Here is a 25,172-nt window from a genome sequence, read left to right as displayed (position 1 = left end):
TCCAATGGTGTTACCTTTTTTACTATACCTAAAACTGCACATAAATCGTGGGTGTTATAAAAAAGCTAAAGTAAGTATAGATACAGTGCCAATGGAAAGTTTTCAGACCCTTTAAAGTTTTCCACATATTATGTTTCACACTTTAATCACATAGATTAAATTATTTTACACACAATACTTCACAGAAGTGTTGTTAATTTATTAAAAAATAAAGACCAAAATATCAAAGGGCTGATAATTCATAGCACCCGTCTTTAACTTACCCTCTTAAGTGCTGTGAAAGCAGTAAAACGTACTTATTATTGCCCACATGTTTTGTTAAATAAATAATGGTACGTAAAAAAAAATCAAATAGCTTTGTCTGTCTGAGGTTCTATTAACTAACACTGCTTATTATCAGATAATTTTTATTATGTTAATACACGAAAATACATGGAATTTTTTTTGCCATGGAAAACTGGCAAGAAGAATATTCGTGCATGTCCGGGAAGAGAGAATATAACAGTTTATGTGGCTATGTTTACATAGCAAGTCTGTACCCCTTAATAATAATACATACCAAATAAAACTGTATTTTGGATAATTCAACTGTGTCAGCACCAGGGTAAATTTAAAACAACAGCTGTAAGCAACACCATAGACATTTTTTTGGACAATTACATAAAGACAGGCAGACATAAACAAACATTCAGCTTTACTGCACTTCATTGCTGTCATTAAAGGACCTGCTGAGATCATTTCAGTAATCGTCTTGTTAACTCAGGTGAGAATGTTGATGAGCACAAGGCTGGAGATCATTATGTCAGGCTGATTGGGTTAGAATGCCAGACTTGACATGTTAAAAGGAGGGTGATGCTTGAAATCATTGTTCTTTGAAATCAGTTGTTAACCATGGTGACCTGCAAAGAAACGTGTGCAGCCATCATTGCGTTGCATAAAAATGGCTTTACAGGAAAGGATATTGTGGCTACTAAGATTGCACCTAAATCAACAATTTATAGGATCATTAAGAACTTCAAAGAAAGAAATTCGATTCTTGTTAAGAAGGCTTTAGGGTGTCCCAGAAAGTCCAGCAAGCGCCAGGATCGTCTCCTAAAGAGGATTCAGCTGCGGGATCAGAGTGCCACCAGTGCAGAGCTTGCTCAGGAATAGCAGCAGGCAGGTGTGAACGCATCTGCATGCACAGTGAGGCGAAGACTTTTGGAAGATGGCCTGGTGTCAAGAAGGGCAGCAAAGAAGCCACTTCTCTCCAAAAAAAAAAATCAGGGACAGATTGATCTTCTGCAGAAAATATAGTGAATGGACTGCTGAGGACTGGGGCAAAGTCATATTCTCCGATGAAGCCTCTTTTCTGATTGTTCGGGGCATTTGGAAGAATGATTGTCCGGAAAAGAAAAGGTAAGCGCTACCATCAGTCCTGTGTCATGCCAACAGTAAAGCATCCTGAAACCATTCATATGTGCGGTTGCTTCTCATCCAAGGGAGTGGGCTCACCCACAATTTTGCCCAAAAACACAGCCATGAATAAAGAATGGTACCAAAACACCCTCCAACAGCAACTTCTTCCAACAATCCAACAACAGTTTGGTGAAGAACAATGCATTTTCCAGCACGATGGAGAACCATGCCATAAGGCAAAAGTGATAACTAAGTGGCTCGGGGACCGAAACGTTGAAATTTTGGGTCCATGGCCTGGAAACTCCCGAGATCTTAATCCCATTGAGGACTTGTGGTCAATCCTCAAGAGGCGGGTGGACAAACAAAAGCCCACTAATTCTGAAAAACTCCAAGAAGTGATTATGAAAGAATGGGTTGCTATCAGTCAGGATTTGGCCCAGAGGTTGATTGAGAGAATGCCCAGTCGAATTGCAGAGGCCCTAAAAAAGAAGGGCCAACACTGCAAATACTGACTCTTTGCATAAATGTCATGTAATTGTCGATAAAAGCCTTTGAAACGTATGCATGCTTGTATTTAGATTTCAGTACATTACAAAAACAACTAAAACAAAGATCTAAAAGCAGTGCAGCAGCAAACTTTGTGAAAATTAATATTTGTGTCATTCTCAAAACTTTTGGCCACGACAGTACAATTCAATACTTAAGTTTATCCTATTCCTTGACAGGTGCTTTTGTAACATTGTTAGACAATAACCCAACAAATACACAACCCATTAACATTACCAACAGGATCCAATGATTTATGCTAAGCAAGATTTATTTTATATCATGTACATTTGTTGTTGTTGGTCTTTCGGCTGCTCCCGGCTAGGGGTCGCCACAGCGGAATATCCAGTCTGCGCAACAACTTAGCACAGGTTTTACACTGGATGCCCTTCCTGACGCAAACATCCCATTTTATCCGAGTTTGGGACCGGCACTGCATCCATTGGCTGGGGGGTTTGGGCACTGGCTGGGAATCGAACCCGGCCCTTCCGCATGGCAGGCGAAACACCTACCACTGAGCTATTTTATATCATGTACACTATATGGCCGAAAGTCCATTGGTGTTCCTTAACTGTCTAGAACTGTCTTGATTTCCCTTTCACTTGGACTAATAGGCCTAGGTCAAACTAATTCCAGCATGACAATGCCCCTGCACACTAAGTGAGAACCACAAGGACATGATTCGCCAGTAGTGTTAAGGAAGAACTCAGTGTCAATATAGAAACCTGATCTTGAACCCCACTGAGCACCTTTGGTTTGAATTGGAATGGTTGTTGTGCTACAGGTTTTCTTACATGACAGCTGTGCCCAACTAACCTGTTTAAATACCTTTGGCCAAATAGTGTGCCTAATAACCCTTTCATGTTTTGTAGAACTTTTTTTGTCATTGAATGTGCATATTTGTGACATTTTACATCCACATTTTATTCACAGATAACTCTCTTGACTGTTCTTAGGAGAAAAAAGAAGTGCATTCGCTACCTTCAAGGAGGACAGTGCGCCAGCCCCGATTCTTCCGATGGAAGTGCTGTAGATTCACCCTCCTCACCTATTCATCATTTTACACACCTTACTTCTTCTCTAAACTGCCCCTTTTCTTTTCCCAATGCCAGCAATCTCCATGCACAGACCAGAAACCACCCTTGTCCTCAACTGTCAGTCCTCACACACTCTCAATATTCTTCAGGAGAGCGAAAAATAAGACCACAATCCACACATCTGTAGTCCACACCATTAAACAATGAGTCCCAGAAACTCTTCTGCCCTCAGTGTTTTTACTAGACACTATAACATTTTTAATGAAGATATCAGCTGCTGTGTGTATCACATTGCTAGCAACTTAATTGTAAGAGATTTAAATGTCATCAAATTACATTCTATACCTAATATTACATTTGTTTTTGTTTGCCATTTCTTTAATCCTGTTTTTCCAGTTATTTTCAAACTGCCACTTTCTGAGTACTGTGATTATTTCTGTGCCAGAGTCAAATATGTTTCAAGCAACCACAATGAAAATTATACATTTTACTGTTTATGTTGTCTGTCATCAATAAAAAGTAATGATTCTAAATCTATTCAGTCATAGAATAGAAAAGACAAGAAGTTCTCATGCCATAATGGAGAGTTTTGTTTTGACTTAATGAAGCTCGTCAAATTACTCTACTTGTTTACTTCATATAGAACAAAGTTTTTTGTTGCCTGTAAGTATTTTTTGTTTCTTTTGCTATTTTTATACAGGTGGTGATTTGTTGTGTTTTCTTTGGTAACATATCCATTTTAATATATTAAAAAATGGAAATATTTTAATTGAATTCATGTTTTTCATGCCAATATTAAAAGCAATCCTCCAGTGTTTTTTAGCCATCATCTATCCAAACGTTAAATTAATTATAAAGACTTGGACTTTAATGTAAGAATACCTCACAAAAATAACAAATTATTGTACATAAATGTATTGACTACCAACAAAATACAGTTACACCAACAAAATACAGTTACACAAGTATTCAGATAGTACTGAAGCATCCTGGCAGTGATGTATGAAGTATTTCAGTGGTAGTACTTCAGACCTGAACCCAATTGAGATGGTTTGGGGTGAGCTGGACCGCAGAGTGAAGGCAAAGAGGCCAACAAGTGCTAAACACCTCTGGCAACTCCTTCAAGACTGTTGGAAACCATTTCAGGTGACTATCTCTTGAAGCTCATTGAGAGAATGCCAAGAGTGTGCAAAGGAGTAATCAGAGCAAAGGGTGGCTATTTTAAAGAAACTCGAATATTCAATTCAACTCAATTTTATTTGTATGGCGCTTTTGGCAATTTTCATTGCCGCAAAGCAGCTTTACACAATCAAAATAATTATTTAAGTTTGTATGAAATGTGAATTTGTATGAATCAAAATGGTCAGTTTGTCCCTGGTGAGCAAGCCGAGGGCGACAGTGGCGAGAAAAACTCCCTAAGATGGTAATAGGAAGAAACCTTGAGAGGAACCAGACTCAACAGGGAACCCATCCGCATTTAGGTGAAACAGAAAGAGAGATGGCAGTTAGGTATGGTCACAGTCACACAATGTATAATGTGAATGTATATTAACTGTAGAATGCAAGTAGAGACTCCGGCAGGACTAACTATGACAGCATAATTAAAAAAGGGAGCGCCATAAGGAAACACAAACATGAGGGCTTCCTGAGATGTAAAGCAAACAATCACCTCACCGTCAGCAAACCTGAGTGATCAATGAGAGTGAGGAAGACAGCATCCAAGCATACCAGTTCACCATAATACTCTACGTCCATGAGTCCCCCAGATCTGCTCCTTTACCTATGGCAAATCTATTTATAAAAATGCTTGGCTAAATAAATAGGTTTTTAGCCTGGACTTAAACACTGAGACTGTGTCTGAGTCCCGAACACTATTTGGAAGACTATTCCATAATTTTGGGGCTTTGTAAGAAAAAGCTCTGCCCCCAGCTGTATTTTTCATAATACGCGGTACTGACAAGCAGCCTGCATCCTTTGATCTAAGTAAGCGTGGCGGATCGTAAGACACTAGCAGTTCGCTCAGGTACTGCGGCGCGAGACCATTTAATGCTTTATATGTCAAGAGTAGTATTTTAAAATCAATGCGAAATTTCACAGGAAGCCAATGCAGTGAAGATAAGATAGGGGTGATGTGCTCATATCTTCTGGTTCTAGTGAGGACTCTCGCTGCTGCATTCTGGACTAGCTGAAGCTTATTTATGCATCTAGCTTAACAACAGTAAGGCTTTACAATAGTCCAACCTAGAGGTGATAAAAGCATGAACTAGTTTTTCCGCATTGTTTAGCGACAATAAATTTCTTATCCTGGCAATATTTCTGAGGTGAAAGAATGCTATCCTGGTAATATTACATGAGCTTCAAATGAAAGGCTGGAATCAATAATCACACCAAGGTCTGATCACAAAAAGGTAATCTGTGAAGAAGAATAGCGTGATCAGTGGTGTCAAAAGCTGCACTGAGGTCGAGTAATACAAGCATAGTTACACAACCCTGATCAGAGGCCAATAGGATGTCATTTACTACTTTAACGAGTGCTGTCTCTGTACTGTGATGAGGCCTAAATCCTGTGTGTTTTAGTTCATGTATGCCATTTCTTTGTAGATATGAGCATAGCTGCTCTGCTACTATCTTTTCCAGAATCTTAGAGATAAAGGGGAGGTTTGATATCGGTCTGTAACTGGACAGCTGACAGGGGTCGAGGTCAGGTTTCTTAATTATTGGTTTGATAACTGCTAATTTAAAACATAACCAATGCTGAGTGAAGAATTAATTATTCTCAACAGGGGTTCTGTTATTGCTGGTACTATCTGTTTAAGAAAATGTGTCGGTACAAGATCTAATATACAGGTTGATGAATTTGCAAAAGAGATGAGTGAAATTAGTTCATTCTCTTCAAGGGGAGTAAAGTATTCTAGGTTCTGATCTGACATGGCTAGATTAACATCTGCATCAATTACATTGTTCGGTTTCAAAACCTCAATTTTATGCCTAATATTTACAATTTTATAATTAAAAAAGTTCATGAAGTCCTCACTATTGCATGATGTTGTTGTTGAGATTTCTGCAGTGGTCTTATTTCTGGTTAATTTGGCTACAGCATTAAATAAAAATCTAGGATTATTTTTGTTATTTTCTATAAAAGTGAAGAGATATGTTGATCTAGCTACACTTAGAGCTTTTCTTATGGAGTTTATGTGCCAAAATTTACCAAACAAACACAATCCGATTTGCAAAGAAAAAAATTCAACTTTCTCACAAATGCACCCTCCGTATTTTCTCACAAATGCACCCAACCTATTTTCTCACAAATGCAATGGAGCAACTTCCTCTTCCAAAACAGCAGATGGCGCTATCGGTCAATTTACTCTATTCTCCCGAGACCTCAAACAACGTGTTTATATGGTTTACCCTTATGTTCCATAGGAATATGAGTGGGGAACAGTTTTGAGGTGTCCATTATATATCCAGACAGCCAGAGATATTAACAATCCACTATCTTTAGGATAGAGCCCTGTAGGGGAATACAGTTATATCAAACCACAGCTGCATTTTAATTAACTATTGAATTATTATAATAATATATAACTATATAATAATATATATATTATAACTATTTATAATTATAAAAGATCTTGATGCATCATGTCGCATACGTCCGTTATGGATATAAAAAGCCGAACATGATGGCAGTTCTTTCAGTTAATTAAAATGCAGCTGTGGTTTGATATAACTGTATCCCCCTACAGGGCTCTATCCTAAAGATAGTGGATTGTTAATATCTCTGGCTGTCTGGATATATAATGGACACCTCAAAACTGTTCCCCACTCATATTCCTATGGAACATAAGGGTAAACCATATAAACACGTTGTTTGAGGTCTCGAGAGAATAGAGTAAATTGACCGATAGCGCCATCTGCTGTTTTGGAAGGGGAAGTTGCTCCATTGCATTTGTGAGAAAATAGGTTGGGTGCATGTGTGAGAAAATACGGAGGGTGCATTTGTGAGAAAATACAGTTGGGTGCATTTGTGAGAAAATACAGTTGGTGCATTTGTGAGAAAATACGGAGGGTGCATTTGTGAGAAAATACGGTGGGTGCATTTGTGAGAAAATACGTTCGGCGCATTTGTGAGAAAATACGTTCGGCGCATTTGTGAGAAAGTTGAATTTTTTTCTTTGCAAATCGGATTGTGTTTGTTTGCAAAACGCTGCATTTGTGAGAAAGTCTTTTTTTTCTTTGCAAAGCAGATTGTGTTTGTTTGTTAAATTTTGGCACATAATTAACTCCATATTTTCTATAGTTCAGGATGCTCTCCTTCCATGCTATTTGAAATACTAACAATTTAGTTTGACGCCATTTATGTTCTAATTTCTGAGCGGTCTGTTTTAAAGTGCGCGTATGATCGTTATACCAGGGAGCAAGTTTCTTATCTCTAATAATTTTTCTTTTAACTGGAGCTACATTATCTAAGGTATAGCGAAATGTCGACTCTAAATATTTAGTCGCCTGATCGAGTTCTGTGGGGTCAGACGGTGATCTAATTGAAGTTGGGAACTCTGGGAGATTACTGATAAAACTCTGTTTGGTAGTTGATGTGAATGTACGTTTTATACGGTAGCGCGGCGCTGTGCGTACATTATTACTGTGGCACACTTGAATTGAGACAAGATGGTAATCTGAGATAACTTCAGATAGTGGAATTGTGAATAAATTTCTTATACTTAATCCGAATAATATTATTAAATCTAAAGTGTCACCTGCTTTATGAGTGGGTCCTACTACACACGATTTACTTCTACCAAGTCCAGTATGGACATAAATGCTGTTTTCAGAGGGTCTTCTGAATTTTCTAAAGGAATATTAAAATCTCCAGCAATTAACACTTTGTCTACAGAAACAATTCAGAGTACGGCCCTGGAGGTCTGTAAATGACAATTAGCGGAATCGACTGAGCTGACTTAATATAGTTGAATACACTTATGTTACTATAAAGAATTTCAAATGAATTAAATTTGTGTCCGTGTTTTTGTACAATAGTCAAATTATCATTGTGAATAACTGCGACGCCTCCTCCTCTACCAGTTAACCGAGGCTGGTGTGTGTAGCTGTATCCAGGAGGACTAGCTTCATTTAGAGCCACATACTCGTCCTGTTTAATCCAGGTTTCAGTTAAACAGAGTATATCAAATTTCTGATCTGTGATAATTTCATTAACTATAACTGCTTTAGATACGAGAGATCTAATATTTAACAGTTCTAGCTTCAGATCAGAGGTGCCGGCTGCGCATTCAGTCTGATCCAAGTTTGTGGTCTTTATGTTAATTAAATTACTAAAACAGACTTTCTGAGTCTTTCTAAATTTGTTTTTAGCTCGGGGAACAAACACAGTCTCAATATGATGAACCCTGAGTGATGACTCTATGCAGCTAGCAGACGGTTGGTTTAGCCTGTCTGTCTGCTCCCTGGCCTGGGCTCTGGATTGTCACCGATTAACTAGGCCTCTTCTGAGACTATGAGCTATACTGCAAGAAATGAGAGCAGCACCTTCCCGAGTGGGATGGACACCGTCCCGCCCTAACAGGCCAGTTTTGCCCTCAAAGGTCTTCCAATTATCAATGAAGCCCACATTTTTTAGAGCACCACCTGGACATCCAGCGGTTCAGCGACCATAACCTGCTGTAAGTTATGTCACCACGTCTCATTGGGATGGGACCAGAGCATACTACTCCATCGGACATCGCCTTCGCTAATTTAAACACCTCTATAAAGTTATTCTTACTAACCTCTGACTGACGAAGGCGTATATCGTTAGCTCCAGCATGTACCACTATCTTGGAGAACCTGTGCTGTCCTAGAGCCCTAAGATTACCTGCTATGTCCGGTGCTCTGGCTCCGGGGATACACCTAACCACTGCCGCTGGTGCCCCTAAAGGCCTAGCTAATTTCACGTGCCTCATTATAGAGTCTCCTATAACCAGAGCTCTTTCAGGTTTCTCATTGGGTGCATCACTATTTCCGGCTGCGGCACCCAGACTGTCCACTACAGGAATAACGCTGCTCTTACACTCTCTAACCCTCTCTAATGTTTGGATGCGCTCCTCTAACACTGATATCTTTTCCGTGCTCACTAACACAATAGGATCTGAGCCAGGAGAGGGCTGTACCCTTAATTCCTGCTACATTTTCTAATCTGTGAAGAAGAATACTATGATCAATGGTGTCAAAAGCTGCACTGAGGTCGAGTAATACAAGCATGGTTACACAACCCTGATCAGAGGCCAATAGGAGGTCATTTACTACTTTAACGAGTGCTGTCTTTGTGCTGTGATGAGGCCTAAATCCTGACTGATACAGTTCATGTATGCCATTTCTATGTAGATATGAGCATAGCTGCTGAATCTTAGAGATAAAGGGGAGGTTTGATATTGGCCTAAATCTCTCTGAATCTCTGTGCGTAAGGGTCAAGGCCGGAAGACCATACTGGATGCCCATAATCTGGCATTGGGGCACTGCATCACATACAGGAATGCTACTGTAATGGAAATCACAACATGGGCTCAGGAATACTTACAGAAAACATTGTCGGTGAACACAATCCATCGTGCCATGCGCCAGTGCCGGCTAAAACTCTATAGGTCAAAAAGAAGCCATATCTAAACATGATCCAGAAGCACAGGCGTTTTCTGTGGGCCAAGGCTCATTTAAAATGGACTGCGGCAAAGTGGAAAACTGTTCTGTGGTCAGACGAATCAAAATTTGAAGTTCTTCTTGGGAAACTGGGATGCCGTGTCATCCGGACTAGGACAAGGACAACCCAAGTTGTCAGTTTGCTCAGTTCAGAAGCCTGCATCTCTGATGGTATGGGGTTGCATGAGTGCGTGGGGCATGGGCAGCTTACACATCTGGAAAGGCACCATCAATGCTGAAAGGTATATCCAAGTTCTAGAACAACACATGCTCCCATCCAGACATCGTCTCTTTCAGGGAAGACCTTGCATTTTTAATGCCAGACCACATACTGCATCAATTACAACATCATGGCTGCGTAGGATAAGGATCCGGGTACTGAAATGGCCAGGCTGCAGTCCAGTTCTTTTACCCATAGAAAACATTTTCATAGAAAACCTAAGACAGTTGAACAACTAGAAGCCTGTATTAGACAAGAATGGGACAACATTCCCATTCCTAAACTTGAGCAATTTGTCTTCTTAGTCCCCAGACGTTTGCAGACAGTTATAAAAAGAAGTGATTCAACATGGCCTTGTCCCAACTTATTTGAGATGTGTTGATGCCATGAAATTTAAAATCAACTTACAGCATTTTTCCCCTTAAAATAATACATTATAGCCACAGCACTACTAACACAACAGTGTTAGAACAGTGGCAACAAAACAGATGCGTAATTTGCTGGTTACTCCAAGGACTATTTATACACACTTACCTAGACAAGCTGCAGGTAAGGGCAATTCAAACGTTACAGAGGTGCACTCTGGAAAATGAAGTCCCTCCATGAACATGAACGTGTCCCTGGATGCAAGGCCTGAATCTTGTTTGACTGCACTTTCACCAGTCATCATATTATAATTTGTAGGATAAGTAGTAGTGCACTTGTCTATTTTCATTTCTGTTGCTATTTTATGACTTGATTCTGTGCTTAGGCACTACAAATGTCTGTATTTGTAATACCCTTAAAGCATCCTTTAAATCTTTGATTTTTTCTCTATCTTAGACCCACTAAGGACCATTGGCTGATCCACTTTGGTTGCTTTTCTATCCTTTAATTTAGAATAACTTTATTTTCCTGTGTCAAACCAGCTTTTGTGAGAACTTCTGTTGATGGTTGTTATTCTCTCTTTGTTTCCTCCTTCTATGTAGCAAAAAGTGCTGTGTGTTCGATTAGTTGTATTGTTGTAAGCTCCTGTTCTCCATTTGGCATCTGCTGGTTTTCTCGTCTGCATTACCCGTGCAGCTCATGTATAATAAAAATGTCTAAACCCACATCACGTCTTTTATATTTAATTATGTCGGGGACAATGGATAAGTAGTATTATAGTATAGTATAAGTACTATACGATTTATTATTATACTTACATTATGTTTTCCAAAAAAAAAAAACTTTTTTTCCACCAAATGTGCTACCTTTAAAAATTAAAATATCTAATGCACATTTATGCTTCCTAATGAAGATTTCGTGAAGGTTTGGTAAAATTCTCACGGATGGTTTAGGTGGAGTTGCAGATGACAAAAGTGTGACGATGACATATGCTGAGGCCGCCGAAGGCGACAGTGTTACCTATGCTTCACAGCTTGGCATATACTGTAAAAGCATGTAAAACTCAGTTATCTTACTGATATACTACTGTTATCCTACCATATACTATGATTTAATATGCACACAAACTGTTAAATTACAGTACATTCCTTGTTTGTAACAGTAAAACTCTTATTTATAGAACAATTTACAGAACCTTTAATTTACATGTAAAACTGTTTTATGAATGTTTCATTAAATCTTTATGAATAAACCAAATTTTATTAGGTATTACCTTTATATTTATAGATAAATACTCTTCCTTCATAAATATGCTAAATACTCAAATCTGCACACAGACACCCCAAAACAAATAAATAAACTAAATAAACAATAAGACTGTGTCTGGGCTCCATTCTTCGTACGTCGCTTGACACATCCGAGATGAACCGACACATCTAAGATGATCTGGCTAAGTTGGTTCTTCGAGCACACCTGCTGTTGATGATTAGTATAGCTGGATTGAGTTGTCTAGGATTATTGCGCGTTCGTGCGCTGGTTTAAAAGGCGTTATACATCGACAGTAGAAACACTGATCACAAGCCCTCCGATTGGTTGACGAAATGGAAAAAGAGCGGCTCAACTTTTCTGTAACACGTGTTATGCGCTGAAATGCCCCCTGCCATGGATTGCCCCCCCTACATAATCGCTATCAAATATTATATTAGAACATAACCTTATAGGTTTATGGTTTACAAATTACATGAGACAATAAAATAAAATAAGCAATATGAAAATAAAAATGTATATTAAAAAATAAAAATATTTTTTTCAAATACATGTTTTTGCATATACATTAGTTTTGCCCAATTTATCATAAAAATATTTATTTTTATTATATATAAATATTTATTTGCATATTCATGACAAACCCCTGAAAAATGTTACAAAATAAACATTATACAATAATTTGTATTAATAATCTTGACGGCCGTCTCATGCCTAGGGTTTATTATAATAGTAATATTATATTTGATAATAAGAAACCTATGAATTTATGTTCTAATATAATATTTGATAGCGATTTTATATATATATGCGCAGGATACTTTTCTTTTCCCTGATGAGTCAGTCCGCGTCAGTCGTGCTCCTCAACCAATCAGATATGACCTCGCCATTTCAACCAATCATAACCCGCCAGGAGCGCAGCATAAATCCTGTTTACATGAAATAAACCTACTCCCGAGCAGGTTCAAGCTTACGTATAAGGTGCTATGACAACAAATGCGAGAAGCGCATCGAAGAACGAAACAATCCAAGATCAGGGCAAATCCACAACAATCAAATCCAGCTAACTAAGTTAGCGACGTACGAAGAACGGACCCCTGGATAGCAGATGCTTAAGGTTTTTGAATTTCTTCGCGGTAAAACATTTAGAAATAAAGAAAGAACCAAAACAGATTCTTCAAAGGAACATGGAACACACAGGCACATTTTTTGTCCGTTTTATTAATTTTTTTTTAACTAAATGATAACTATGCTCTGTCTTAAGAACAGAATTAAGAAATGGTATATGATCTTTTACAATGTTATAAGAGGCAACATACATAACCATGCTCCAGGAGAACACATTTAACATTTCATTAAGCAAGCATTTTAGTCCACAGGCCAAGCTAAAATTTTAGCAACCTATTAGATTTTCTCAACCTTCCTATACCTGAATTATGAGAAGCCTGCACACGCAAGTCTGCATTCCAAAAAAAAAAAAAAAAAAAAAAAAAAAAACACAGGCTTCAAATAATGTTGCCAAAGTTGTAATTGGTGCTGATGACCGTTGATTCGAAAAGGCAAAGAGAAAAGTAAAGGGCTTCTACTTCAGAGAGGTGAAAAGACTATTTATTTCCGCTGAATATACAAAGAATAAAAACAGATACCACTTAAATTATATTTTCTTTTTCACTAACAAGCAATGAAGATCATGCCATCAATACACAACAGGTCTAATTCTACTGGTCTACTAGTAAATATCAGCAAGTATGAATAGCGCAGTGCAACCAGTAAATGTTTTTGGGAACAATCCTTACAGTGCGACATCGTCTGGATGAACTTTATTTTTCTTCACACCACTGGTTCTCCTTGCGTACCTGTGTGAAACAGTGCAAATTTAGGTTTTCACAGACACCAGACTATGATAGGAAATTAAGATTATTTAATATGTTTATTTGGTACGTTTAGATAAGATCATTAAATAGTGGTGTTCAGTTACAGTAGCCATAATTTAAACACAGGATTTGGGGAACCGCAGGTTAGTATCAAAAACCTATTAAACAACTTTCCAAACAACTTATAATTTGTTTGGACATAATAGGACATAAACAGTATGTGCTTAACTAGTATGTGCCTTAGTAATCAAATGTCACCTTATGCAAATGTTATTGGATTCTTTATTTATTTTTTATAACAAATAGAAATATTTACCAACAATAACATGCCAGGGGATAGTCTGACTTGTTACTGCTGAAATACACTGACCTAGGATGATTTTACAAATGCAATATCTTTAAATTAAATATAATTAAATTAATAAATACTTTTAGAAAAAAGTGTGGACAAACCATTACTGCCAACATTGAACATTTTTGTGTTTACAGGAATATTTCAGATGTACATTCAAAAAATAAGGTTGATTCATGCCAGGAGAAATTAAATTCATGTTTTAATCGCTTTGCCTACAGGCTAAATAGGCAGATTAGCAAATTGATTAAAATTGACTAAAATAATATTTTTCTTACCTGAGCTTCCTCTTCCTCTGTGAAGTCATTTTTAATATTGAATGTCTTCCTGATTTCTTCTGGGGTTTTACCTTTGATCATATTTGCAACTGTTTTGCAGGTGACATCTAGCAGTCCTTTGATGTCCAAATAATTTGCTGCCTAAACAAAGGAAGCAAAATGCAAGGCAAAGAGTAAAATATCAATATAAATATAAACTGATGCATACTGAACCTAAACTGAAATCATGTCATGTGTAACCATTCCTGCATCCCCCATTAGCACAATATGGACAAAAATAACCTCAGTATTTTTAAGGCTGAATACTGCTAAACCATGTATACAATATCAGTCAAAAGACACATTTTGTAAATGAGCAGTCTTTCCATATTAGTTTCCAGACCAATGCAGAAGGCATGAAAAAATGCAGTCATTTCTTTGGAACAATTGCTTTTGAGATGTGTCTGCTACATGTGCTCTGAAAAGCATTCATGAAGGCTATAATCTGATTATGGCTATGGTAATCTTACAGTTCTGATACACATATGCAATGTCATAATTATTTCCATCCAGAGTGACAATTTGTCTTCAAGATCTTGTATTGATGATTGAAGAATCAGACTGCTGCATAAAGTCTTCTACTGCATATCCCAAAAATTGTCAAATGATCTGTTCTATGCTCTGTGGTGGCTAATTCAGTATATTCAGGTAGTCAGCTGACCTACTGTTTCTGGGCTTATAATATTGCTCAACCTAGATTTGACCAATAGAAGCACCTCCAGATCATAACACTGATTCCACAGGCTTGTATGGCAGGCACTAAGCATTATGGGTGCATTATTTCATCTGCTTCTCGTCTTACCCTGGTGCACTCTAGAACAGCATAAATCTGGACCCATTAGACCACATGACCTTTATCCAATGTTCCAGTGTATATTCTTTATGCTCCCTAGCAAATGTATGTATTTTTTTCCAGAATAGCCTCGTTGTTTGGTTTCCTTAAGGCTACACAGCTGATTAGTCCCAATCCCTTAAATTATATTCACACTGTGTAGAAATGCCCTTACTTCCACCATTAAACATGGCCACAAGTTCTAATCTTTAATTGGGGCCCAAGTAGGGCTGGGCGATATGGCTGAAAACTGTATCATGATATCAGTGTTTCATATCGGTCGATATCGATAATTATTGATATTTTTATAACCCATTTAAAATAGGGACCAAAAGAAAAATATATTACATTTAAACATTTTTTTTTTTACTTAACCTTCCTCTGATCATAGTCCCCTCAGTTATTAAGACAGAAAATGTCAATAACCATGGAAAACTCAAATAATTAAAATGTAAACATAGGTCTAAAGTCACAATGAACACTTAATTATCTCTTAACATTTACGGTGCAAAATAAAAGAAAATGTAAGAAATGCTTAATAAAGTGTAATAAAATAAGTTTTCTCCTTTTGAAGAGGAATCCAGCAGACCAGCATGGGGCAACCAAATGTGATACTGTTACATGATTGACGTTAGTGCATCACTCCCCACATTGCTAGGTTACCAGAGAGCAAGTGCCTTTGTTAATGCAACTGTCACGCGTAACCGGAAGCGGACCAGAAGACTAGCAGTTAGCCCTTGTAGCATGGATGGTAAATCCAAACGCGGAAATGGCGCGAACAGGCAGGATAACCACGCGAGTCATTGTAAGAACTCTCACGCCGAGAGCAAGAGTTTACACAATTATACCCGCTATTGCGGGAAAGAGGTTGATTTTACGGCAGCTGTTTACGGGAGTGTAGTCCAGTGCAGGCAATGCTGTGTGTGTAATGCAGTCCAATGTGCGTGAACGCGGAAATGTGAGATGAGCTGGAATATAGAGCCTGAACTTGTTTTCTTTTAGTAGTTTTTGGTTTGATTTAAGTACAGAATCCACCCGGAAGTTTGTAATATCACCTGACGATGCAGAAAATAAAAGAATGGACATGCATCGACTCATTTGTCTTTCCCATCACTGCATGGGCATGATTTAACGGGCTGTTGCGCTGCCGTGAGAAACGTCAAAATAAAGCGGAGAAGCTAACACCGCGTTCTAGCAACACACACTCAATCAGGAATTGTACCCAAAATCACATAAGATCCAGCAAAGCGTCGGAAATGGCATGGGCAGACTCAATGACTGAGCAATGTGAAGCACCATCTTGTCTCCTTTTATACGCCCTGAATAGTCCTAGAAAAGGTCCTAGTGCCGGTCGCGAAGCGAGTGCGCATGACAGCAGCCAAACTAGCTTTGCGACCTCTGTTTTCTTCCGACAAAGAATAAAAATTATCGAACACATTTTTTATTGATTTCGATTACGTGTATCGCGATACATATCGTTATCGTTTTATAGCCCAGCCCTAGGCCCAAGCACTATAGAAATGCAGGACCCTCTTCCTAACAATTATTTTTTTTTTTTTATCATTTTGGGCTTTCTGGGGGTCTTAACATGGTCAAAACCGCTTGCAAATTGGTAGACAGGTTAAAATCTGCTGCCATTTGGATTCCTGAGAGTCCACGCCCGGGGCCTTTAGACAAGATTTTGCTGCATAGCTCATACACACTTGCACATACGCATGCGAAACCGGCACACATTTAAAGCTCTTTGAGCTGAACAATTTTCGCAGTCAATTATTTTGGGTCGTTCGCAAAACGTACCTTATGGATTTTGATATACTCTTTCTAGGGGATTTATACAATCGCCACCAAACCGGGCCTTTGTGATCTATATAGAGATATTTTTGATCTCAAACGAGTCAGCCGTGACGACGCCTTAAACTTATGCCGAAAAAGTGGTTAATAACTTTGTGTGACATTATATTGAGTAACATTATAGCGTGATGGTTTTTTCCCCCTCAGCATCTGCAGCCTATTCGACACACATAAACATCACAAATGTTATCCCACACACAACTCTGACAAACCCAAAAATATTTATATAAAAATAATAACGATAAAAATAATAAAAATAAAACAATTTAACCTGCCCTTTACCTTAGAAAAGAATCATGGTTTTATTATATATATATATATATATATATATATATATATATATATATACACACACATACATACATATATATATATATATACACACACACACACAGGGACTCTCACTCACAGATAGACACGCACTCCTCGCACATCAACTGAGATAATTACCCACAATACTGCTCGTATTTCAAGACCTCGTGGTTTACATTTTTTGCTCTTCTTGCAAAACACAGATCAAGGTACTCAAAAATGATATAAAATAGTCGATGCAGGACAAGATGGTCGATTCATGACAACAGAAAAAACAAGCATTCACTTGGTCTGAGACCCATGAAAATGAAACAGGGAAATATAATGCAGCCCATATTTCTGCCCAATTTACCAACAACTATATTAACCAATTAAAAATAATCAACATCTTCATTGCATTTACTAAGCAAAAGCAAAAAAATCTCTAAACACATTAGTTAAAAGCTCTTAAAAGACATGATAATAACAGACCAGAATGAGCTCAAAGAGTGTGCCCTGGTCCACTTTGAGGAACTCCTGATCCCAAACAGGAATATCATCGGTCCTCTTCTCTTTGTTTTCATCATCCTCAGGGGGTGGGGGATCATCTTTGTGATGAGTGCACCACTGAATTACCTGAAAACACACACACACAGACATAATTTTTAAGTGTCAAAATCAATCATGTAAGCCAATAGTCTAACAACATTTCACATAATTTGTCTAGTTAAAGATGCCGGATTACACACAAAAAAAAAAAAACATAAAACATGTATCATTACAGTAGACGCAATTAATGCAAAAGTGACATGTGCACAACCCTTTGTAGAATGGAAGGAGGAGACCCTTCATGTAGACCCTAACGCTTCAGTGCTACCTTGCTTCCATTACCTGCAAATGGAGTCTGCGGTCAACTACCCAAGACTCCTCATGCTGCTCCAAAATTTCGGCAGCCCAGTCGGAAAATTTCCCCACTACTATATATTCCACACTCAACTGTTAATAGTAGTCTCAAGCCTGAAAACACCAGCACCTGCTCCAGATCATTGATGTAAAGACTGCGTTGCTCCTGTGACCACCTTTGCTTTTGAAGGTGAAACGACCCGGGTTGCCACTTTGCTGAGAAGAGACTTTATCTCCTTCTTGAGCACTGTGGTGTCAGGCAATGGTGCAGCGGTGTTGACCACGAAAGAAAAAATGCCGTGGCTTTTACAAAACTGCAGCATTCCATAGCGACTGTTTTCTGCCCATCAAGATGCATGCATGCCACTTGAGAAAGTGGGACGAAGACGGTGGCAGTCTCTTGGAAGGGGGCTGCAGGGAGGTCATTTTTAAAGCAATACGCTGTTTGGATTTTACCACTCGTTGCAAAATGATGTCACATACCATTGTATGATGGCATACACATACCATAATGATGCAATAGATGCCTTGCCACCATTGGTGCCACCTTCCTATGCTGATGGAGGGAGCCGCACAACAGAATATGTGCAGAATGTAGACTGTTGAGTTCCTGACCTCACTGAGCAGTGCACATAACGGGCTACTCTGAGCATTTTTTTTCGAGTTTGTGTCCAAGTGTAGTGACTGTTCTTTAGCAACTGCACCAAAAAGTTTAAAAGCTGTAGCAGTGCAAGAGATGAATCTGTTTAGAGGAGTGATTTAAGTAATGTGGGTGTGTGTGCGCATGTGTGCAAGCGAGGGTGTGAAAGTCATCCTACACAGTAACCCCCCTGCTCTTGCTCTCATCTTTTTAAAAGTAAAGGGCAGGCTAGTTTTTTTTGGGCCCTAGCACTATAGGGTGCGCAGGTTTTCCTAAGGATTTTTTTTTAAACACCATTTTGGGCTTTTGAGAGATCTTAACATGCTCAAAAACTCATTGCACACTTATACAGTAGTTAGTCAAGGGGAATGTCCATTACCGCCGCGCTCTCTGTCGCGCCAAAACGGCAACGGCCAAAATAAATCAGTCGCATATCATGTCATTCATGAAACTACCACCAGGTGGCGCAAAATGAAATGTTCATTCGACGCAGTTTTTAAATAGGATTTGAGCTTAAGTCAGAAAAAAAGGCATATGTTGACTTTCGAGAAATACTAGCGATGGTAACTTCCACATCAGAGTACTTTATACAACAAACATGAAAAAACAGGTCTATTGACATTTATTGTACAATAATGATTTTTAAAAAAGTTGGTTAAATTTTGTTCAGACAGACAAGTTCACTAGCTAACAATTTTATTTGTACAAAGAATTAACTGTTATATAGCCTCTATTTGTATCGGTTTATTGTTATTATTTTTTAAAAATGTTCTATTTAAAGACATCAAACTTTAAATATAGAAATAACTGGGAAAATAGGCTTTCAGAATAGAACATTAGAATAACTCAAAGAATACACTCTGAAAAATTTGGAAAATCCAGTTTTTTTTTTTCTGTAAAACCCTGGTTGAGTTATTTTGACCCAACAACTGTTTTATTCTCCGTTTTGTCCAAACAGCCTGCAAAATGTTCAAAATATTACTGTTATTGTGTCACAAAGTGTAAGAGTTTTTTAGGCAAGAATGCATGCGTGTAAAGCTCAAAAGCTCCATCGGTTATTAAACATAGCGTCTATTTAGAAAACAATGCCCCAACGTTTTCGGGGATTTGGCAATGCCCATGTTCAGCCTCACTGTGGAAAGATTTTCTGAAAACTGCCTCTAGCTGTGATATGTGTCTGTAATTGTTAAAACATCGAAGGTAATTTACTTTGGGTATTTCTAATCTTCTTTGGTATAATATGGTTATAGAATGATATATCGCGGCTGTGTGACGTATCCTGTACTCTGTGTTCCAGACTCTTTGGTGGATGTTGATATTTATTTATTTTTTGTCTTTGATTTTACCTACACAAAGCAGTGAGTTCCCACCTGGAAGTTTCACCAGCATATTGTTTTTGTCATGTCAGATTAATGGACCTTAAAGAATGGACAATTAAAGAGATTAAAGTCCTCATCTGTTATTTTTTTAAAACACCACCCCTCCCCAGGTGTGAATTAGCTGTTCTCACCTATACATTCAGAGAAACTAAAATGCACCCCATCCGAATTTAAAACCCTCTTGGATCTGGTGTCTTTCTGTAGGCCTGCAGTGCTCCAGGCCTCTTCTTAAATTTGTGTAAAATTCAAATCTTCTGGATTCTTGATTTTAAAATTGACATATAATATTATATATATAAAAGTTTCCCTAATTTAGTCATGTCCAATTCCTCCCTGTCACTAGGGGGCTCCCACATTAAGGCTACTACTACCACTCAGTCAGGAGGGCCAAAAACGAGTGTTTTCCTCCGAACCACGTGACACCAGCCAACCGCATCTTTTCGAACTGCTCGCTCACGCACCGTTGGGGGCGGCGTAACACTCGGAGGGCAGCGCTATCCGCTCCTTTCGTGTGCGTGAGCTCACAAACGCCCCTGATTGGCTGTAGTGCTGTGATTAATGTGGGAGCACATTTACCTCTGTAATTTAGGGAAAATTTAGGGAAATTTATTGTGATATACGAGTGCTTTAATAAGCAAGCACACTTAATAATGCTTGTAATCTACAGTTTAACTGTAACATACACACACAGTATATACAGGTATGCATGTACTATGTCACCACAGGTTTGCCTGCCCTTACAGTGTAAATATAGATGTATCAAAATGATATCCCATGCAGTGTGTTGTACCAAGGGAACAGCATTTTGTATCTAAATCACTAAAAATATTTTTTAAATAAAATTAAAAAAAATTCAAGAAGAATATTTTTTCATGGCACTGTACGGTGGATAGAAACTCAACGCTTTTAAAATTGCACATTTTTGTGATATAAAAGATAAACAAAGATAAATAATGCAAGTTCTTTTCTCAAGCCTCCAATTATAATGATGCTAAACTTTCTAAAGAAAAAACATGCTGTAATTTATAATACAGTTTCTTTTGCCTATTTTGTAGTCCTACCTGTTCTCTGAATCTTTGAAAGTGCAACACAATTTCAAGACCTTTTTTTTTTACCTTACCTATATCATTACCTATATTTTTTACATATACTTTGTGGAATATTGTAATTCTTTTGCTCATAAATTCCAGGTTAATAGAAAGTTAGGGTAAGAGCATAATTTGGCACACTGAGAGCAGATAGGAGTTAAGGTCTTGATTAAGGGCCCAACTCAAAGCTTGGTGGCATGATATTCTTTATAGAACAAACTGACCATACTTGATACACTTTCAGCAGATGCAAATGCTGCACTGAATGTGCTAAAGCCATAGTGAAACAATGCCAATGAATTCACGGATCAGAAAGGAGAATAATCAGCATTGTAAATTATTTTCAGGATCGTCATTACACCCCTTACTACCCAGGCCACTGCATGCAGTGCCAGTCCCAATTCCAAATTAAAAGGGAAGGCTGCCATGAAGGGCTTTAATTGTAAAACCTGTGCCAAGTTGTGTGCAAATCTGATGGTCTGCTGTGGCGACCACTTAATGGGATCAGATGAAAGAAAAAAAAAAATGGTAAAATTGCATAAACATATCTTGAAATATAATTTTTTTTTTCAAACAAATCCCGCTTTTTATGTTATGCCTCATTACAAAAATTCCATCTCCTCTATAATTGTTAGATCGTCACAGAACATAAAATGTTACCATAAAGCATGAAGGTGGGATTAAACACATCTTGTGTTTAGGGTAGTTTAGTACCATAAAATATACATCACCTGATCTTTTTGAAGTTGAGATGCCTAAAGGCTGAACCTTTTTAGGATACAATTATCATGACACACACACACGAAACAGAAATTCTGTTTAAACGGCATTTGGGTGTTCGCACAGGTAGTTCCATCATAGACGTGTTTTATGTCATTAACTTTTGTGTCATACTATAAGTGTGTCATAGGCGTTTTTTACCAAGTGTAAAAGTAGGCAGGGTCATCTGTGGGAAAACTGCCATATCAGGCTGAGTTCAAAGCTTTGGAGCTGAAACTCCAAATCAGGCTTCAGAGCGTCTACAGCGACACCGCATACGACAACCAGGAGCAGTGTAATGAGTGACAGCAAGTTAAATGCACACTCCATTTACAGGTAATAGTAGTACACTGGATGTGAACGCGGGTAAACCTCCAATAAGTAAACAAAAATTAGCAGAATCGGCGTCGATCCGGGAGGACGTTTATAACTCGGATTCGTTTGACAGTCGGACAAAGTGAGTCTTGTACACCCTTGACACAAACATACAATGCAAGGCATAATTTTTTTTTAAAAAACACAAGTTTAGTGTTTTGGTCATGCATTATATCATTATGAGACTGTGTCTTAAAATTACGAGGGGAACCCGGTGACAGAATGGTGTCAGCTGACCTCCAGCAGCCTGGGAAGACGGTTGGGGGGCTAGGGGGAGACAACGCTACATGGTGTTCACAGCGCCCTTGATTGAATGCCATTTTGTCTCAGAGCGGTTTCAGACTGTGCCTTGTTGAGGATTTTGATTTTGCTTATCATCATGCTCCCGGACTAATTAATTGAAACCAGTGAGGCCGACTCATTCTCCTGCACTCCTATATGCACACACCACCCCCACAAATAAACCAGACTTTGGACATTTTATACATTCACATACACCCTGAAAATATTGTATACAATTGTAAATATTGGAACTTGTTCACTGCAGTGTCCTTTTTTTGCACATTACATGTGAAATACTTCCGCGGTTTGTTCACATTTATGAACAAACACAGTGGTCTGTATCTGCGAAAAATCCTAAACCCAAATCTTCATAAGTCAATAAGACGATAAAAAATTTCTTTTTGACCTGAAATCTAGCAAAAAAGAGCAAAAACAACTGCAAAGAACTGCATTCTTCAGCGTATTCCTTTATGGGAATCTGCTAGTCAACCATAGTACAGACTGGGGTTGTTATTGGTTACTCATTCAATAATTATTGCCCTTATGAACTCACCAAATATAATTTAAAATGCATTCCCATAATGCCTATTAAGGTCGAGTTATTTTCAATAAATAACAAACTGTAAATACTGTAAAACTGGATACTAGACCTTTCTGAGGATGGCTGCATTCACATTTGGAAGAGGTACAGGATCATCATCCCCTTCATCATCCATGCCTAAATCTAAAAGACAAAGCCAGAACCAATTAAAATATCAGAAACTATCCTTTAATATAGTTCAAATAATGAGATGATAAAAATTAAAACAGTGGCATGACTACCACAAGAATTTGAATAACTTACCTTCCAACATTGTCTTTATAGTTACAGATTGCTTGGCAATTTCAACATCCACTTCAAACATATCTCCATCTGAACTTTGTAGCTTAATTGTTGGCATCTATGAAAAATTATCCCAAGTTAATGAATAACGTACAATGGTAGCAATTACTTAGGGTAGACTGGCAAGTATTATTTGCTATCTTGCATAAACTAGATTGACTTTTTAAAAACAAATATGGAATCTTAACACATTTTATTCTTTAACAACATACCATAATAGTAATAAAACATTTTAGATGATCTTTTTCACGTTAACAATCATTAATTAGCTTAAACTGAGCTTTGCTATGGCAATTACCGCTAGCTTACAAACTGTTGGTTGTTGGTGGTGTCGCCAATATTTTAACAGCAGCATTGTTCAGAGAATGATGTAACGGAGAGGTGTTGTTGTTGGCTAGCCCGATGGCGATGAACAGACTCAGCCACAACAGTAACGTTTATCGACCCACAAACTAACAATACAATGCGTGTGTGTGTGTGCTTACATACTTGCATGCATACATACATACATACTCATTAAAAGCATAACTGGAACTGGTCCGAACCAACTAACAATTTCAACAAGCTAGCAGTTAGCTCAGAGCTGATATTTGACTCTATTGAGGCCTAGCAACCGTTCACTAACATTTAAGCAAAATTTGACAAAACTAAAAGATAGGTTACAATTACGACTTATCGCAAGCACGCGTGTTTTATTCACCAATACACTAAATACTTACAATGAACAAATTCTTAAAAGATTCAAGGACAAAATGAAACGTCGAAACGAGCCGTCACAACTGCTGACCAACTACTACTGCTGCTGCTGTCTTCTTCGTCTTTTTTCTTCCTCTTCTTAGTTTACCTTAACAGGGGTTGGCAAATAGGATTTCGTGTATTACCGCCCCAACTGGTCTGGAGTGTAAGGTCGGTAACGCTTCTTGTTTTACGATGGCTGGCATACAGTAAGTATATATTACAGCCGTCTAAGTCAGCTTCTCTCGACCCTTTTTATTACCGGTAAAAAAAAAAGAATAAGGAAGCCTTATTACGCATTAATATCCAAATTAAGCGCTTAGGTCGTTGAACGCTTATATATATGCGTAGTACGGCTTTTATGACGTAGAATCAAAGTCAGATTAAATAAATAAATAAAATTAAATTTATCCAATTTAGGGATCAAAACCTTTGCACCATAAATGTTCTGTTCTGTATTAAATAATTAAATTCGAATTAATCCCATAATTTAATTTGGTCACCTTTTTTATTTCCCATAAGTCATTGCGTCTCGCTGGAGCGTGAAATAAATGGTGCTCGAAAAGGATTTATATATTTATCATTATTATTGAGAACAGGTAAGTGTTTCGCCTGCCATGCGGAAGTCCCGGGTTCGATTCCCAGCCAGTGCCCAAACCCCAGCCACTGGATGAAGTGCCTGTTCCAAGTTCGGATAAAATGGGAGGGTTGCGTCAGGAAGGGGCATCCGGCGTAAAACGCTGTGGCGACCCCTTCCCGGGAGCAGCCGAAAGACTAACAACAACAATTAAAAAATTAATTTAATCAAGAAATCCTTGGTATTATATAGGCTAGTGATTTAAAAATTATAATTAAAAAAATATCTGTACATCATGTAATCAATTATTATTATTAATCAGTTATACACGTTTCAGTAGTATTTTTATAATGGTATCAGTTTGTTTCACTACGGACATTAAATATTCAATATTTAATGTCCGTAGTGTGAAATTTCCACAGCAGTAGCGACAGGTATCCGAAGTGCTTATGTGACGATAATAACGCACGGAGGAAATGACATCTGCGCTGGTGACTTTCGCAGTGTGTTCCAA

The 25,172-nt window shown here is 38.0% G+C and overlaps 2 protein-coding genes across 6 annotated transcripts in view; one reads left to right on the top strand and one right to left on the bottom strand.

Annotated features, from left to right (window-relative positions):
• Positions 1-3,793, top strand: part of tcf7 (transcription factor 7) — a 106,737-nt gene extending 102,944 nt beyond the window's left edge. For 2 of the 5 annotated variants that reach the window (XM_053479024.1, XM_053479023.1), the window contains one exon: positions 2,878-3,043. In XM_053479024.1, the coding sequence (XP_053334999.1) occupies positions 2,878-2,900 (23 nt within the window). In that variant the 3' untranslated portion in view covers positions 2,901-3,043. Of the gene's footprint in view, positions 1-2,877 lie in introns of all 5 variants that reach the window. The other 3 variants (XM_053479021.1, XM_053479020.1, XM_053479022.1) reach the window with 3 other exon arrangements.
• Positions 3,794-12,721: 8,928 nt separating this feature from the next.
• skp1 (S-phase kinase-associated protein 1) lies at positions 12,722-24,270 on the bottom strand. The gene is made up of 6 exons (XM_053478999.1): positions 24,066-24,270; positions 23,308-23,404; positions 23,114-23,187; positions 17,530-17,673; positions 14,025-14,165; positions 12,722-13,376 (listed from the first exon to the last, which is right to left on the bottom strand). The coding sequence occupies exons 2-6, from the start codon at positions 23,402-23,404 to the stop codon at positions 13,341-13,343; spliced, it is 492 nt and encodes a 163-aa protein (XP_053334974.1). The 5' UTR covers positions 24,066-24,270; the 3' UTR covers positions 12,722-13,340.
• Positions 24,271-25,172: the final 902 nt, after the last annotated feature.

The sequence above is a fragment of the Clarias gariepinus genome, chromosome 19 (genome assembly GCF_024256425.1).
Source record: "Clarias gariepinus isolate MV-2021 ecotype Netherlands chromosome 19, CGAR_prim_01v2, whole genome shotgun sequence".
NCBI classification, from domain to species: domain Eukaryota; kingdom Metazoa; phylum Chordata; class Actinopteri; order Siluriformes; family Clariidae; genus Clarias; species Clarias gariepinus.
Note: the sequence above shows the minus strand (reverse complement) of the source record. Positions and strands in the feature narration are given on the sequence as shown.